Source organism: Tupaia chinensis, unplaced genomic scaffold (assembly GCF_000334495.1).
Source record: "Tupaia chinensis unplaced genomic scaffold, TupChi_1.0 Scaffold000126_2, whole genome shotgun sequence".
Classification (NCBI taxonomy): Eukaryota; Metazoa; Chordata; class Mammalia; order Scandentia; family Tupaiidae; genus Tupaia; species Tupaia belangeri.
The window spans coordinates 2,546,900-2,564,503 of record NW_006159594.1 but is presented as its reverse complement, the minus strand read 5'-3'; the positions used below and the strand labels follow the sequence as shown (position 1 = coordinate 2,564,503).

General features: G+C 53.7%; 1 protein-coding gene across 1 annotated transcript in view; it reads left to right on the top strand.

The window, feature by feature from the left end:
- Positions 1 to 17,598, top strand: part of ADCY4 (adenylate cyclase 4) — an 18,127-nt gene extending 529 nt beyond the window's left edge. The window contains exons 2-25 of the mRNA XM_027770330.1: positions 1,502 to 1,749; positions 1,856 to 2,017; positions 2,615 to 2,764; positions 3,241 to 3,389; positions 3,477 to 3,588; positions 4,296 to 4,423; positions 4,560 to 4,718; positions 4,964 to 5,096; positions 5,292 to 5,465; positions 8,608 to 8,651; positions 8,786 to 8,872; positions 9,045 to 9,114; positions 9,387 to 9,484; positions 10,782 to 10,866; positions 10,962 to 11,099; positions 11,657 to 11,767; positions 12,018 to 12,202; positions 12,400 to 12,484; positions 12,898 to 13,056; positions 15,070 to 15,216; positions 15,510 to 15,617; positions 15,731 to 15,845; positions 16,172 to 16,296; positions 16,366 to 17,598. Coding sequence (XP_027626131.1) covers positions 1,502 to 1,749; positions 1,856 to 2,017; positions 2,615 to 2,764; positions 3,241 to 3,389; positions 3,477 to 3,588; positions 4,296 to 4,423; positions 4,560 to 4,718; positions 4,964 to 5,096; positions 5,292 to 5,465; positions 8,608 to 8,651; positions 8,786 to 8,872; positions 9,045 to 9,114; positions 9,387 to 9,484; positions 10,782 to 10,866; positions 10,962 to 11,099; positions 11,657 to 11,767; positions 12,018 to 12,202; positions 12,400 to 12,484; positions 12,898 to 13,056; positions 15,070 to 15,216; positions 15,510 to 15,617; positions 15,731 to 15,845; positions 16,172 to 16,296; positions 16,366 to 16,518 — 3,125 coding nt within the window. The 3' untranslated portion in view covers positions 16,519 to 17,598. The remainder of the gene's footprint in view (positions 1 to 1,501; positions 1,750 to 1,855; positions 2,018 to 2,614; positions 2,765 to 3,240; positions 3,390 to 3,476; positions 3,589 to 4,295; positions 4,424 to 4,559; positions 4,719 to 4,963; positions 5,097 to 5,291; positions 5,466 to 8,607; positions 8,652 to 8,785; positions 8,873 to 9,044; positions 9,115 to 9,386; positions 9,485 to 10,781; positions 10,867 to 10,961; positions 11,100 to 11,656; positions 11,768 to 12,017; positions 12,203 to 12,399; positions 12,485 to 12,897; positions 13,057 to 15,069; positions 15,217 to 15,509; positions 15,618 to 15,730; positions 15,846 to 16,171; positions 16,297 to 16,365) is intronic.
- Positions 17,599 to 17,604: the final 6 nt, after the last annotated feature.

The window sequence follows — 17,604 nt, the reverse complement described above, 5'->3', positions numbered from 1 at the left end:
GAGGCCGGTCACATGTCGGGGTCGGGGGGGGGGGGGTGTCACCAGCTAGGGACACTTTCGGGGTTGGGACTTGTGGGGTCTCTTTTTCGTTGTGTTTTCTTTGCCCGGAGTCGAGAAAGAAGCGGCGAACCTCGTTAAGAGCTGCAGTGACCCAGGGCGTGCCGCTACACCCCCAGAGTCTGCAGGGAGAGGGGGCTGAGTCCCGGATCCTTCCGAATTTCCCCCGGATTCTCACAGATCATTTGAGTTTCTGTGGCCTACCGGTTCTAGAAAAAATCCAACACCGGATTTTCCAACTTTCCAGAGGGGAAATTCTGCTCTAGCCCTGGGGGAATTCATTTCCTGATTTACTCTCCCTCTGAGGGGATGGGGGTAATTGTATCCACCGACTCCCAGAAGACGACCCCTCTCCCATCCTCATTTCGTCCCCAAATAAATCCTTTTCCAGTTTCTGTAATGGAGGGGGGGGTCTTCACTTCCATTTCTGGAAATATCCTGCTCCGGGTTTTCTTTTCATTCCTTGGAGGCAAGGTAAGAAAATCACTGGGTGTGGCCAGTCCTCTGTAGTCCACCCTGGAGTCCGGGAAGAGGTGGGGGACAAAGGACAGGGACAGCGATGGGACTCCTAAGCAGGTGGCCAGTTCGCAGTCCCTTACGGTTAGTAGAAAGGTGCGAGGAGCGAGAAAGGTCCGGGCGCCCCCTGCTGCCAGAGCGCCGCGTCGCACGCCCCGAAAGGTTCCAATCGCCGGACCCTAGGGAGGCAGCGGGGGGAGGCGGGGGTCCCCCCAGCAAATTGGCGGGACTTGTACATACATTCCTAAATGCCCTCTCTGTGAGCTAGGATCTTCATTTGCATTGCGACCCCAGCCAGGTGCTCTGATTCCTGTTTGACAGGTAAGAAAACCTGAGGCTAAGAAAATTGCGGGTTCACAAATGACCAGTATGGGACCTACAGATGGCGTAACAGTCGTAACAGTTATGTCGCTGGACTCCCACATAGTCCACCACCGTTCGAGTCCCAGACCCGGCGGCTTAAAACAAATGACAAGTACGAGGTCCAAGCGGCATCTTTCTAGGTAGATGTCTCAGGCTCAGTGCTGACTCACCATCGGTGAAATATTGGGTTGGACCAAATGAAATTGCCGGCTCTGTCAAAAAACAGAATACTGGCTACTTTATAGAGTTCTACCTAAGAGAAATGGCGAGCAAAGGTGCCCTACCTCCTTTTATTATCTGAGTTTGAGACAGCTTTCAAAATTGGCCCGAGAGATTGCCAACTTCTCCTCTATCAATAGTTTGCCCTTGTTGGGCCAGCAGGTGGTGTGGAGGTTAAAGGCTCTGGACTCCTACATGGCCAACCATGGTTCAAGTCCCTGACCTGGTGGCTTGGTTTCTCACTTTCCCTTTCTCACTCGTCAAATTAAAAAAATAATAATAATAACAAATGGAATTAAATAAATCATTCTTACCAAGAAAATAGTTTGTTCTTGCTTTGGGTAAGCTCCTCAAGCTCCCCATCCCAATATTCACTCCGGCACCTCTTCCTGGCAGGAGCTGACCTCAGACTCGGGCTTCCTGGCCACCGTCGTGTGTGCACTGGGCGGCTTCTCACTGCTATTGGTCCTCGCTTCCCGCGAGCAGCGACTGCAGCGCTGGACACGGCCACTCTCGGGACTCGTGTGGGCCGCGCTGCTCGCATTAGGCCATGGCTTTCTGTTCACCGGGGGTGTTGTCAGCGCCTGGGACCAGGTGAGAGGGGCTGTAGGTGCTGGGATGGGGACACCTCAGCCTCCACCTGGCATCCAGGCTATGAGAAGTGCAATGGAGGCCTTCAGCTTCCCACACCCCGCCCTAGGTGTCTTTTTTCCTCTTCATCATCTTCACTGTGTATGCCATGTTGCCCTTGGGCATGCGGGAAGCCACCGCTGCAGGCCTCGCCTCCTCCCTGTCGCACCTGCTGGCCCTCGGGCTGTACCTTGGGCCGCAGCCAGACTCAAGGCCAGCGCTGCTGCCACAGGTGAGCACACCAGTAGCACAAGCTGTGCCCAGAGCCGCTTGGCACCGCGGTAGTGATTCCTCTGCACATATACTCCACTGCGACTCCAAGGCAGGGCCGCAAGGCTGGGAGCAGGATACAGAGTAAGCCCAGCCATGCCCTCCAGAGCCACGCAATACCTGCTGGTAAGAGAAGGCTTAGACCGCAGGGAGGGAAGTCTCGGTTCTCCCAGGACTGAGGTAGCTACAAATATGAATGATGGTATCTTCCCACAGAATGTAAAATCATAGCTCGAATAATATTGGGGGGAGGGGGAAGGGTGGGGGATGGGGGAGTTGTGTTCTCAGCAGAGGAAACACGCCCAGGTGTCTGCTCTATATCTAAGAGGCCATGCTTGCGCAGCACCCCACCCTCGAGTGTGGAGCAGAGAGCATGGGAGAGGGGAAAGGCCCCTAGTGACTGCACAGTGTGGCCCCACTTGCTACGACAGACACTTCCAGCCTGCTGTAGAGCTTGCTCCTCCCCTGCCCTGTCTTCAAGGCCAACGTAGCTACACACATTGTCACACCCTCCCCCCACCCGGGTCCAGGGGTCTCTAAAACTGGCCCTCACCCACAGCTCGCAGCAAACGCGGTGTTGTTCCTGTGCGGGAACGTGGCGGGAGCATACCACAAGGCGTTAATGGAGCGAGCGCTGCGGGCCACGTTCAGGGAGGCACTCAGCTCTCTGCACTCGCGAAGGCGGCTGGACACTGAGAAGAGGCACCAGGTCAGTCTAGATTAGGAGGTGAGACAGGGCTGGGCCTAGGGGGCAGGGTGAAGCGGAGCAGGGGGAGCGGCAGGATGGAGCCCTGGCCAGGAAGGGATTATTTAGATTAGCCGACCCAGCTCCTCCACTTCGTGTCTTTCTCCCCATTTCCTCCACCGTATGAAATGTGACCGTTGTCCACCTTGGGAGGTTATTGTCAGGCTCAAACAAACTAGGACTTAGTGAAGCGGGACAGAACATAATTATACTAAAAGAAGAACTAATTCAGGTGCCGGTGCTGGGAGTTCAGTCTCTAAAGACGATTAGTGCAGAACTGGGTGCTGGAACCCTGCTGTATGTAGCTGGGGGACCTGGGATGCATCCTGGCCAGTACCTGCTGGGGCTGGGGTAGTATGTGGGCTCCTGGGGGGTTTGGGGGCCTGGGACTCCTGGCTTCAGGGTGCAGGAGGGTTGGTGCTCATAGTGACCTCCTCCAGGAACACCTTCTCTTGTCCATCCTTCCTGCCTACCTGGCCCAAGAGATGAAGGCAGAGATCATGGCTCGGCTGCAGGCTGGACAAGGGTCCCGGCCAGAGAGCACCAACAACTTCCACAGCCTCTATGTCAAGAGGCACCAGGGAGTCAGGTACAGATGAGGGAGGATGGCTGGAGCTGAGCTGAGGTGCTGGTGGGCGGAGACCCTGGCCCCACTAACACAGTCCGTCCTGTGCAGTGTGCTGTATGCTGACATCGTGGGCTTCACCCGGCTGGCCAGCGAGTGCTCCCCTAAGGAGCTGGTGCTCATGCTCAATGAGCTTTTTGGCAAGTTCGACCAGATCGCCAAGGTCAGAGGGGGCCTCCTTCCCCATCCAGGGACCCTCAAACATCCCATCCTGGGAAGTCCTGCCTTTAAGATATTAGGTCCACGTCAGAGCCCATACAGGCTCCCAGATGCTCCAATGGAAGTAAGAAATCCTCTCAAATATTCCCAGTCATGAAGCTATTGACCATTCACCTCAAACTTGGAGAGACTTCTCAACCTCTCTATGGTTGATGTCCCAACTACAATGCCCCAAATATGCTCAGAGCCCTAACTTAGGTGTCTGTGAACACTATAACCAAATCTAAAGAGAGTTTCAGATGCTCTAATTCTGGGAGGTCTTTCCAAGAGAAATTTCTGTCCTATGCAACCTCAGCCCAGCCACCTGCTCAGACCCTGGGGATATCACCAAGCAATCACTGTATGGGCTCCTCCTCAAACCCTGCAGCCCAGAGACTCCTCCCATATGCCCAAACCTGGCTATACTCTACCCATACCCAAACTGGGGAGAGCCACAGACACCCCAGCCCTAGGGAAACCCTTCTGAGAAAGAGAGCTGCAGGAAGACTCAGTCAGCCCCAATGAAGTTAGGAGTTCCTGGAGCTGAGGCAGACACTCCTAACCTCAGAAATCCTTCAGGAATACCATAATTGCTCCCCACTTTTCCCAATTCCCTCCTACCCCTCTGGCCTCTAACCAGGTTCCTCTACACACCCACACCCAAACTTTCAGGAGCACGAATGCATGCGGATCAAGATCCTGGGGGACTGTTACTACTGTGTCTCTGGGCTGCCCCTGTCACTACCAGACCACGCCATTAACTGTGTACGCATGGGGCTGGACATGTGCCGAGCCATCAGGTCAGCTCAAGTGGCAGTGGACAGGAATCCGAGGACTGGAGGTGGGAGGGGCGGGCAGAGTGGTGGAAGAGAAGGAAGGGTGTGACGTGAGAAGGGCTGAAGGCGGGACTGGTTGTTCCCCACACACTCTGCTCAGGAAACTGCGGGCAGCCACTGGTGTGGACATCAACATGCGTGTGGGGGTGCACTCAGGCAGCGTGCTCTGCGGAGTCATCGGGCTGCAGAAGTGGCAGTACGATGTGTGGTCCCACGACGTCACACTGGCCAACCACATGGAGGCGGGTGGCGTGCCAGGGTGAGCCCTAAGACCCCAGGCTGCTACAACAGGAGGCCAACCAAGCCTCTCACGTGATGCCACTCTTGTGACACAATCCCATGTGGAGCTCCTGAAGATTCAGGGGTTTGGGGTGGGAAGCTGGGATCCAACTGCTGTAACACGGGGCCTGTCTTAAAGCCAGATCTCCAGGAAAGCCAGATCTGTGAAAGCAATGAAAGGCTTGGAGGCCCTCCCTGCTGACTCCTACTGCCCCCTCCTTCCAGGCGAGTGCACATCACAAGGGCTACCCTGGCCCTCCTAGCAGGGGCGTATGCTGTGGAGGATACCGCCATGGAACACCGGGACCCCTACCTTCGGGAGCTAGGGGAACCTACCTATCTGGTCATCGATCCCCGGGTAAAAGCCCAGCCTGGACCCAGTGGGCTAGTCCACACAAAGCACCCACAGTCAATAGGCCTGAGCTCATCTTCTGTGCCAGAGATCGGGTCCTAGTGTGTGCACTTTGAGGGAGAGGTGGACACAAGCTTTTCGGGGATGTGGGGCGAGACGAAGCGTCTGGTGATCTTTACTCTCAGCTCTTCTATGTCCCAGGCTGAGGAGGAGGATGAGAAGGGCACCGCAGGGGGATTGCTGTCCTCTCTTGAGGGCCCCAAGATGCGTCCATCACTGCTGATGACCCGCTACCTGGAGTCCTGGGGTGCAGCCAAGCCTTTTGCCCACCTGAGCCACGTAGACAGCCCTGTGTCCACCTCTACCCCTCTTCCGGTATGTGCACCGCCATTATGATCGCCAGCCCTTGGTAAACCCCTCCCATAGTCCTCACGTCCCACTCTCAACCTCACCCATGGCGTCACTCGATGATTTACAACATCCAAAGGTCTCGAACTGTCTGGTTGTCCCAGTCACTGGTTCAGGCCCTTTCTTGCCCCTTCCTTCCAGAGAAAAAGCAAAGATCACTGGCCGTTGAGCTCATCTCAGAGAAGATGCAAGATTCCCGTAGACACCATGTCCCTTGCTCCCTGATGGCCACTCTGCAGAGTCCTTTCCCCTGACACCACAAAAGCAGCACACCTACTTCTTCCTGACTCTGATTCCAGTGCTGCACACCCAACCCACCAGGACATGTCTCTGCTTAACTCAGTCTCTGTAACTGCAAGTGCCCTTCTGTAATCCCCACTGGAACTGGGAAGGTGGGGGCAAATTAGTTGTTGCCTCTGCTTCTGGACACTTGCACATGGGTAAAATGAGGTGACGCTGAAAGTCACCCATGGTATTAAAGAAGGATGTCACTGTGAGCAGGTTGGGGAAGGGTGGGAGCGGGCCACCCCTTGTCTAGGTGAGTTGGCGCAGGGCTGGTTACTGGCTATGTATAATACCTTAAGGTAACCAGTGACCCACTGACTGGCTTTTGAGGTTGGTGATTGATGATGAGCTACCAGAATCCCCTCATGCTGGGACCCAGGTCATGTCCCTAAAGGCTTACAACAGGATTAGGTCCCTGGCCTCTTGACCTATTCTCCCTCATCTTACCCAGACTCCCCCAAACCCATTTGCATTGTCATTCACCTTTCTGCCACTCTCCCCAGAATCTTCCCTTCTGGCCAGACCTAGCTGGATTGATGGGATGACTCTAGAGCTCACTTTAGTGTTTTGACTTCCCTCTTTTCCCACATAGCCATGGGGCACATGCACTCATCAGAGAGACAGGGAGAGAGAGAGGGAGAAATAACCCCCTCCCCCCCAGGAGGGACGGTCACATTACAATCCCTTCTCCATTCTTCTTTTGAGATTTTGGGCATGCACGCACATGCATCTGGCATGAGTTTCAACCTGCAAGATCTGGGATTTGAACTACGGTCAGCCACGTGGGAGTCCAGCACTGTAACCACAAAGACCCACCTAGCAGAAAAGAAAGGCAGAAATTTATGAGCACTGGGGAGTGGAAGGACATTGGTAGCAGTGGTTCAGGGGAGTATTTAATTCCATGCCTCAACATGGAGTAGAGGAGATGCCAGGGGATTAAGCTGGCAGGAGGGAGAGGAAGGAAAAATCCAAGGCCCCGCTGACTCACAGGACAAATCCTCCAGGGTGGGAATGCAATGGTGCACGGAGTTTTGCCCTGGGCCCAGGACCTGTAAGATGACCATGGGTACACTCCCCGTGGCTGGAATGCCTGTCAGGGCCCATGCCAGCCCTCCTGCCTCTCTCCACTGACATGGGAGTGTCAGAGTGGAGGGGCAGAAACCCCTTGTTCAGGACTATTTCCTGATGCAGGACCTCACTAGCCCAGAAATTTACTTCTCAGCTGCTGAAATTCCAGAGGCTCAGTCAGATGAGACCCTGAGAAGTTCTCAGAAATCCTGAGACTTGCAGTAAGCTTGCTCAGAAAACGACGTGGAACTTAGGAGTGGCGGGGCCAGGCTCGTGCTGCTATGTACCATCCATCCATTCATCCCTTCTGCGTTTCTGGAGCACATACTCTGTGGCAGCCACAAGGCTAGGGTTTGACAGGACAGGAATGAATAAAAGGTTTTTCTTGTCTTCAGATAACAAAGAGACAGGGGCGGGGGGGAGAAGATAGTTGGAAAAACATTAGGCCCAGGCGTGGATGCATAGATGGGCCCATAGCCAGAACACGCCACCCCTCTCGCGATGTCCTCTGTTGCCTGCACGCCAGGCTTTGGTCTGGGACATGATGGAACCTTATGACCCTGCTTTCTTCACGGAGGCCAAAGGGAGGAAGGAGGAAGGTGCCACCACACTCTTAAACTGGACAGTGGCCCACCTTCGTTTTCCCCCTTGGCAGCTGTTTTGTTTACTTGTTCGTTTTCATATCTCTACATACATTCATTTGGTGAAGAAGAGAATGATTGTCAACAGGTTTACTTCCCCATCTCCACCCGCTTTTCTCCATTCTCTGTTATTCTCCCCTACCATCTCTTAGCTCAGCCTAGCTGATCTCACGAATAATCAGAGGGGAGTCAGAATGTTCTGCGTTGTCACGTCCATGTAAACCAGCAAGGATTTTTTCGGTGATGGGAAGATCCCTGCCTTTGGAATTTATGCAATCTTTGGGAAAGGTGAATCACAGAGAATCGAAGCCTATAGAAGATAAAATGGTTTCTCATTGCGTGATGGAAACTCTGAGAAAATAAAGGGCATAAAGATCCTGGGGGTTGGGGACCAGCAGGTGGTGTGGTGGTAAGGTCCTGGACACTCCCACATGACCGACCATGGTTCTAGTCCTGGACCTGATGGCTTGCTTTCTCAGTCACCCCCTCCGGGGGTGTGTGTGTGTGTGTGTGTGTGTGTGTGTGTGTCTGGTCAAATTAAAATAAACGAATGAATAAATTAAATTAAATTAATAATTCTTTTTAAAAAAAAAAAGATCCTGGGGGTAAGCCAGCAGGTGGTATGGTGATTAAGGTACTGGATCCCATGTGACTGACTATGCAGTTCGAGTCCTGGACCCAGTGGCTTGAAAAACATGCCAAGCACGTGTGTGTGTGCCCAAAATTCCAAGAGGAGAATGAAGGAAAAGAGGCTACGGCATGGCCCTCCCCCCAGGAAGTGCTTTCTCACTTTCCCTCTCTCTTCTTCTCTCTCCCTGGCAACTGTACACACCCCATAGAAAATTTAAATTAAAAAGAGAGAGAGAGAGAGAGAGAGAGAAAAGATCCTGGGGGTTTAAAGAGTCAAGAGGAAACTTTAAGGAGGAAAGGGAGTTTGACTCTCCCTTTCTAGGGCAAGTGTGATTAGGGAGAGAGAGAAGAGAGGAGACAGAGGAAGTTGGTCACTAGAGGAAGGGGAAACAGCCAGGTCAAATGCTCAAGGTCAAGGACGTGCAATGCTGTCCATGGTCTGCCTCACTGTCAACACTCACCTTCCCCATGTGTTCTCCCAACAGGAGAAGGCCCTGGCTTCCTTCAGTCCCCAGTGGAGCCTGGACCGGTGAGGAGGCTTGAGCATCTCCGATAGTGGGGCTGTCTGGCTGGCCTACCTCCACCCTCCTGGGGGGCTGCTCCTGCATTGCTCAGGTGCTCTCGAGAGTCTCTGTGGTGACAGGCTTGGCGCTCACTGTGCAGGAGCCGAACTCCCAGGGGACTGGATGATGAGCTGGACACTGGGGATGCCAAGTTCTTCCAGGTCATCGAACAGCTCAACTCTCAGAAGTACGGAAAGCAAAGAGGGATGGGAGGGCCAGAGGCCCTGATGTGGAGGAGGGCCTGGAGGAAGCAAGGGGCTGGCCTGGAGGGAGACTCACTCCATCATCCCCTCCTGCCCTCTCCCTGCCCTGCCTTGCCCTGTGGGTTCCTCTCTGGAATGGCCCCCACCTCCCAACAGACAGTGGAAGCAGTCCAAGGATTTCAACCCAGTGACACTGTACTTCCGAAAGAAGGAGATGGAGAAAGAGGTGGGCTTCTGGGGGGTGGGCACCAAAGGGTCTCCCACCTTCAGTTCCTTGACCCTGGGGAGGGGCCAGGCCTTATGTCCCCACCTCCCCTTCCTAATCTGTGAGCAAAGATAGGGTACCCTGCAGGTTGAGGATCCGGTGGTGGTGAGAGGGAGGAGGACAGTACCTCGGAGAACTATTAGGGGCTACATGTCCTGACCTGGAGGCTAGGGTGGTGAACCTGGGGAAGCCACACCTTGCCTGAGACTATGCCCCCACCCCATCCTTTCCAGTATCGACTTTCGGCACTTCCTGCCTTCAAATACTATGCAGCCTGCACTTTCCTGGTTTTTCTCTCCAACTTCATTGTCCAGATGCTGGTGACAAACAGGTGAGAGAGGGAGGCCTGGCTCCCATACGCTGAGCCCTGCTGCCTGGCCCGTGTTTCCTTCCTTTATCCCCTTCCCCTCAGCGTCAGCCTCTTGCCCACAGGGGAAACGCTGCTCTGGGGAGCCGGTGGTAATCACAGCTCTGCCCTTACTACTGCACACGCTGCGGGTCTAAAGGCTCGAGCTCTCCACACCTCATGTCTTTTGCTGCTGACAACATCCCCGTGAAGGAAATTTTGTTCCCATTCAGATGTCACAGAACAATGAGTGAGCTTAGAAAGCAGGCCCTCACTGCTAGTCCCCTGCTGGGAAGGGCAAGGACGTGTTCAAAGCTCAGCCAGATTCAAGAGCTTAGGCTTGGAGGCCCAGAGATTGGTCTGATGCAGCCTTGGCCGTTGCTGTGAGCCCCTGCCCCTTCCACTATTGTCGCCCCCTATTGGTTCCTATTCCATCTGCACTGCCTTAGACTCTTTTTGGAGAGGTTTTTGTTATAGGGCTGTGGAGGAGGAGGCTGTGGGTCAGGGTTGCCCCTCACCCTGGCCCACCTGATGGCCTCCTCCCTGCCCCCCAGTGTTCATGTAGCCCTCAGCTCCCTCCCGGGTTGACTGGTGCCTGGCCCTGACTGACACTGACCCGGGTTCGGCTGAAACCCAGCACAGGCCGCCGCTGTGCCCCAGGAGCTCCTTCCCCCTCACCCCTCCTCTCTGCAGTTCTTCTTACCAGCATCATCGGACTGCCCTTTCTGGGCTCCCAATGTGTCCTCCATGGCTTTCAGCCTCCTCTGATGCAGCCTTGGCCGTTGCTGTGAGCCCCTGCCCCTTTCACTATTGTCGCCCCCTACTGGTTCCTATTCCATCTGCACTGCCTTAGACTCTTTTTGGAGAGGTTTTTGTTATAGGGCTCATGCGCTTGCCAGAAAGACAGAGAGAGACAGAGAGACAGAAAGCGAGAAATCACCCCCCCACACACAGGGGGGAATGGCCACTCCATAATCCCTTCTCCTCCATTCTCCTCTCGGGATCTTGGGCATGCACACACTCGCACCCAGCATGAGTTTAAGCCATCGGGTCTGGGACTTGAACTGTGGCCAACTACATGGGAGTCCAGTGACATAGCCATTACACCAACTGCTGGCCCCTGCCTTAGACTCGTTAGCTTTTCCAAATCATGGAAGTGCCATGTCTTTTATCAGCCCACACCCCATTAACAGCCAGTCCAGATCCACCCAACCAGGTGGCACCCTCCTAGCACTCAGCAAGCCTACTCTAGCACTCATGGCCTGCTCTTGCCTCCCTTTAGGCCCCCAGCTCTGGCCATCACCTATTGCGTCACCTTCCTCTTGTTCCTCCTCCTGCTCTTCGTGTGCTTCTCAGAGCACCTGACGGTGAGGTGGTCTGGGGAGTGGAAGTGGCAAAAAGAACCCTGGCCTGAAGAGGGCACCCCAGCCCTATGGCTAAGACACCCACGCTCCCTCCACAGAGGTGTGTCCTGAAAGGCCCCAAGATACTACACTGGCTTCCCACACTGTCCAGCCTGGTGGCCACAAGGCCCGGACTGCGAGTGGCCCTGGGTACTGCTACCATCCTCCTCGTCTTTGCCATGGCCATTACCAGCTTGGTGAGGGCAGAGGGAGCCCCATTAGGGCATGGGGACCTGCCAGGGACTGAAAAGGGACCACTGGGTTGGGGAGACCAAGGCAAGGGGTGGGGAAATGTACAAGTACAAAGAGGATGATTACAGCCCCCCACAATCCACATTCTGGGTATAATTGTTAAATAACACTTCGGTGGACATCCTTCCTATATTTGTTCTATGTAGGCAGATCCTTAGTATTCAGCTCACTTGTCTGGGTTCCCAGTGCTTAGAATTGTTGCTAGAATTGTATCCCTGTAAGGCACATAGGAATCACCCCCCAGCCAAGTTACAGAAGAGGAAGCCACGGAAGAGAGGTTAAATGGTGAGGAAGAAGAGCTCACCCAGTGGGTCCATGACAGACTAGCACCCATGACACCCCTCTCAGAGCCCGGCTTCAGCCAGGACCCCAGTGCAAACAGAAATGGCACAGTCCACCCCTTTGGAGGAGCCTGGCCCTGACTGACCCTGGGTCGGCTGAAACCCAGCACAGGCCGCCGCTGGGCCCCAGGGTTTTCACCCCTCACCCCTCCTCTCTGCAGTTCTTCTTACCAGCATCATCGGACTGCCCTTTCTGGGCTCCCAATGTGTCCTCCATGGCTTTCAACCTGTCCTGGGAGCTCCCTGGGTCCCTGCCTCTCATCAGTGTCCCAGTGAGTGTTTCTGCACAGCCCCGACTCTCCTTCAGACCCTTCCTCAGCACCCCAGCCTTGCCCCCTTAGTCCATCTTGAGAATTGGAACAGACGTAAGTCACCTGGTGTGTGTGTGTGTGTGAGAGAGAGAGAGAGACCCTCGCCCCCTAGACAGGACCTGGGCCGTGGGAGGGGCAGAACAGGAGCCCTCGGTATTCCCAGCCCTGCCTGTGGGCCATGTCCACCCCTGACCCCTCACCTGGCCCACAGTACTCCATGCACTGCTGCGTGCTGGCCTTCCTCTCCTGCTCCCTCTTTCTGCACATGAGCTTCGAACTGAAGCTGCTGCTGCTCCTGCTATGGCTGGTGACGTCCTGTTCCCTCTTCCTGCACTCCCATGCCTGGCTGTCTGACTGCCTCGTCGCCCGCCTCTATCTGGGGCCCCTAGACTCCAGGTGAGCTTGGCTGTTGGACAGAGGTGCCCTGGTCCCCTGGGATAGGGCATACAGCAGAACTGTCCTCACCTCACTGAACTGAACCACCCACCAGTCAACCCGGGAGGGAGCTGAGGGCTACATGAACACTGGGGGGCAGGGAGGAGGCCATCAGGTGGGCCAGGGTGAGTGGCAACCCTGACCCACAGCCTCCTCAGGCCAGGAGTACTGAAGGAGCCAAAACTGATGGGAGCTGTCTCCTTCTTCATCTTCTTCTTCACCCTCCTTGTCCTAGCTCGGCAGGTAAGTCATCCAGGTCAGCCCTCCAGGCCTCTCTGGGGGAGGTTGGTCCCCATATTTATGCACTGATCTCTCATCTCCAGGGTCGATCCCCAGTGGGTCACCCATTGGAAGCATCTAAGCAAGTGAGCCTTTCTGTTCCCTTTCTTTTTCCTTCACTCCCCAAGGAAGTGCCCTCAAGATCCCCCTGCCCCTCCTTCCTCCTACTCCCAATCAGGGAAAGTTCACGTTTAAGGAAATTTTCTGCTGCCAACTCCATACCTCCTAGTCTGAACCTCGCTTCAAGGGTCGTGTGTCTCCAAGGGTGGTTACACCTTAATCCTTAGGTCTAATCTGGGGGGTGGGGCAATGAACACTCAGAAGCTGGGGCCTCCCCTGCACTGTGTCTACCCCCGGCTCCCTGTGACCCTCCCCAGAATGAGTATTATTGCCGCTTGGACTTCCTGTGGAAAAAGAAGCTGAGGCAAGAGCGGGAGGAGACAGAGACGATGGAGAACCTGACCCGGCTACTCTTGGAGAATGTGCTCCCTGCCCACGTGGCCCCCCAGTTCATTGGCCAGAACCGGCGCAATGAGGTGACTCCCAACCTTTGATTCTTCAGACGCCAGTGGAACTAATTTCAGATGAAAACCTTGGCCCGTGGCCCATCCTCTCTGGATTGCCCCACTTCCTTTCGTGGTTGCCCAAGCTCTTGTCCCTGTCAGTTGCCTCCACTCTCAAAAGATCTCAGGCTCTGTCTTTAGTGAGCACAGAATCTCTGCATCTCAAATTCTCATCAGCTCACCGCTACTCCCTGTCTCTCAGAAGCTGAGTGAGGCATTGATGAGAACCGTCTGGAGGGTATGATCACCAGTGCTATCTAGACCTTCACTATCCAATGTGGTAGCCATTAGCTGCATGTGACCATTGACATCTAAACTTATAACAAAAGATTTAGTTCCTCAGCTGCACTAAACACATTTCACATGTGGCCACCATATTGGGTGGACAGAACATTTCCATCATCACAGGAATTTCTGTTGGCTGCTGCTGTTCTAGAGCCTTAAAAATCTTGCTAAACCAGGGAACCAGCAGTTAGCGTAATGGCTATGTCACTGGACTCCCACATAGTTCCGGGTCCCGGACCCGGTGTCTTAAAACTCATGCTGGGCGCGTGTGCATGCATGTCCAAGATCCCAAGAGGAGAAGGGAGGAGAAGGGATTGCGGCGTGACCATCCCCCCTGGGGGGTGATTTCTCGCTTGCTGTCTCTATGTCTCTCTCTGTCTGTCTGGAGAGCGCACGCACCCTATAGCGAAAACCCTCTCAAAAAAAAAAAAAACCTTGCTAATCCATCAAAAAGTCACCCACATCTCTGCATTCTCTTGTATGTACCACACTATCCGCCCCTCTGTGCTGTGAGCGTGCTCTTGGTCTATACTGAGGGATGCTAAAACAAGCAGCTCTGGCTTGGGACCAGCAGGAGGCGTGGTGGTTAAGGTGCTGGACACTCCCACATAGCCAACCATGGTTCAAGTCCCGGACCTGGTGACTTGCTTTCTCACTTCCCTCTCTGTCTCTCTCTGTATGTGTCTCTCTCTCTGGTCAAATTAAAATAAAATGAATGAATAAATAAAATAAATCATTATTTTTTTAAAAAAAGCAGCTCTGGGGCTATTTCATAGCCTTATACCCACTGCCTGCTCTCTGCTCCCAAGAGCAGAGTAGTTCTACTTATTCTTGTTTCTTCTCTTAAAGACACAGGGAATCGTACAGTGCTCCCGTTTCTCGCTTCTGTTTCTCTCTTGTCTGCTGGAAAGCTCAGAACCAGAACCTAGGACTAACGAGGACCTCCTGGCACTGGTCGTGTGAGCCAGCCTCAGCTCCGATTACACCTTTGTCATCTTACCTGCATTTACCCTTTGTTCCATGTTCTCCGTTGATGCTTCATTTCATCGTCCACACTGTAGCTGTTTTTGTAAGCTGCCTTAACACTGTTCAGCAGTAACATAAGATAGTAAAATAATTCTCATTGATATGATCCCAGCTCTGGGACTGTTCCCTCTCAAATTGCTGTGCGGTGATCTTGATCCCAAATATCTGTCTCTTCAGGAATCACGATGAGACTCAGACTTCCACTCCTGAGTCCCATCCCTAGGGTAACCTGGTCCTGCCTCTTCCTGTTTCCCAATCTTCCACTTCCTCCTTCTTTTCTTCTTCTCCTTCTTCTCTTCCTCTTCTTCTTCCTCTTCTTTCTTTCACTGTTTTCTTTATTCATGGTAGAGGATGTGACAGTGAGACAGAGAGCGAGCTCTCAGCACCCACAGGGTCAGGTCATGATCCCTTCCTCCAGTCCTCCAGCCGCTTCTATCTCGGGCACTGTCACATGAACCCAGTGCGTGTCAGCTGAGCAGGCCAGGGATTTAAACCATGGTGTCCTGTGGGATCCGCCTTCTCTTGAGCAGCACATTATGGCTGTGCCACGGAGGCAGCCTTCCAATCCTTAAAGGGGCAGGGAGTGTGGGCATAGGGTGGAGGACCCCAAGCAGACCCAGAAAGGGGAAGGGCCTGACCTTATACACCCCTCACGCCAGACTCTTGTCCTCCCAGGACCTCTACCATCAGTCCTACGAGTGTGTTTGTGTCCTGTTTGCCTCAGTCCCGGACTTCAAAGAGTTTTACTCTGAATCCAACATCAACCATGAGGGGCTAGAGTGTCTGCGGCTGCTTAATGAGATCATTGCTGACTTTGATGAGGTGACAGTTCCAAGGGTTCCCCAGTCCTATGTCTGGGATTGAAGAATTCCCTACAGGTCCTTCCTACCACTGTGCTTTCCTGGCTAGGAGGCTGGTCCCCTCCTCCCAGTGTCCCCTCTCCTCCTCTGATTCTCACAACTAACTTTCCCAGCAACATTGTCAACTGTCTCCCTCTTGCCACCACCCCAACCCCACAGTCTGATCCTTTAGCTTCCAAAGTCCTAGGGCTGGGCTTCTGGGACAGGGCAGAGAGAGAACAAGAGAGACTATGGCGCTGTCTCCTCCCTGTACAGCTGCTCTCCAAGCCCAAGTTCAGTGGAGTGGAGAAGATCAAAACCATTGGCAGCACCTACATGGCAGCCACAGGCTTAAATGCCACCTCTGGACAGGAGGCACAACAGGTAAGCCCCTCTTCCTTACCTGGCAACCCTCCTCTGGGCTCTTATTGGTGGGCCCAGAGTGGGACTTGTTCCTGTGCCATCTGACTCATCCTGGTGGGTGGGCTTGTTGCCAGGATACTGAGCGAAGCTGCAGCCACCTTGGCACCATGGTGGAATTTGCGGTGGCCCTGGGGTCTAAGCTGGATGTCATCAACAAGCACTCGTTCAACAACTTCCGTCTGCGTGTGGGTGAGGGCTCTCCCTTGTTGGGATGATTTTTCACTTCCTCCCCTTCCCAGGTTCTCCCTACTCCAAGTCCATTAGTTGTTACCCAGCTCGTCCCTGGTCTCCTCTCCAGACTCAGTCCCTGGGATGGGGCATGAGCCTGCTTGACCAGGAGTTATGAGGCTCACCCCTAGCCACACTCCAACAGCTCCAAAGATCTCTTCTCTCCTCTAAGCCCCCCCACCCCACCCCAAGGCCTTTCCTTTTCCCCAGTTCCTTAAGCTGCCTCTACCCCCTTCCTCTTCAAAGTTCTGTTCATCAGGATCCCTCTTTACTACACCCTTTGTCAGGGTTGAATCACGGACCAGTTGTGGCCGGAGTGATTGGGGCTCAAAAGCCACAATACGACATTTGGGGCAACACGGTGAATGTGGCCAGCCGCATGGAGAGTACAGGAGTCCTTGGCAAGATCCAAGTGAGGAGAATTAGGGGAGAGGGCGGGGTAAGGCTGCTTTCATACTCTCTTACTCCCTTTCAATTACAGGTGACGGAAGAGACAGCTCGGGCCCTGCAGTCCTTGGGCTACACCTGCTACAGCCGGGGTGTCATCAAGGTCAAAGGCAAAGGCCAGCTCTGCACCTACTTTCTAAACACAGACTTGACACGAGCTGGACCTCCTTCAGCTGCCCTCGGCTGAGAACCCTCAGCTCCCCAATATCCTCAGTAAAGAAACTCTGGGACGTCTGGAGCCAGCTGGTGTCGGACGCTGCTGGATATAACTAGGGATCATCTCCTTGCTCCTCACCCAGGTGGCTTCTTCCCGGGTCAAACTGAGTGTATGTGTGTGTGTTTGCACGTGGTTGTGCTGGCACACATATGCATAGGGGTATGTGTGTTGGAAGGGAGTGATTATTTTCACAAGCGTGGGAGAGGACTGCCTCAGCCTCCCCGCTGGCCTGCCAACCTCAATCCAGTATGTTGTGTACCTTGGAATTTCAGCCACATGACTCAGAACAAAGGTTGGTCCTTTCCTGCCCCTACCTTCATATATGAGAAGGGATGTCCAGGGAAATGTCATTCGGACCTTCAACCATTCAACAAACACTACGTAAGCACCTACCAGGTGTTTATTATCCAGAATGGCGAGAGGCTTGGAAATCATGTATGAGGACCTTTCCAGTTTCAGCCGCTGCTCTTAAATGGCCCACCATGCTTTTCAGCAAAGACCTGTAAACAATTTTGGGGTTCTCCTGCTCTCAGATCCCCCTCCCTGATACACCCTTCTGAACAGATGCTGATACGCTGTAGGAGGTCTTGAGGCAGCAGCGGTTCACTCTCATCTGGTTGTACTCTGGGGTCCATGGGAGATATCTTGACACCCTAAGTTTGTCACAGATGTTGCACATGAATTTTTGGTTAGACTCTCCTCTCCTAGTTGTTCTCTCTCTCTCTCTCTCCCCCCCCCCTCTCTTTATGGGAAATATCTGAAAAATACACTACTGCCACTGCTGCTGTCGTCTTCCTAAAATGCCAGAACAGAACTGAGCAAAGGTCCTCTAAGACAACAGGCAGCCCTGGGGAATAATGGCACATCCCTCTGGCTTTTGGGAATCTTTGTTTCCTAGGGTAACCATGGCCACTGAGAACTCAGCCTGGCCCTGTGCCAGGGTATGCAGTAGGGGCTGGCAGAAGCTGACCTACAGAATTCTAGGGGATAATTTTTAAAAAATAATTAGAATAATAATAATAATGATTGGGGAAAACAGAAAAGATATTGAATGTT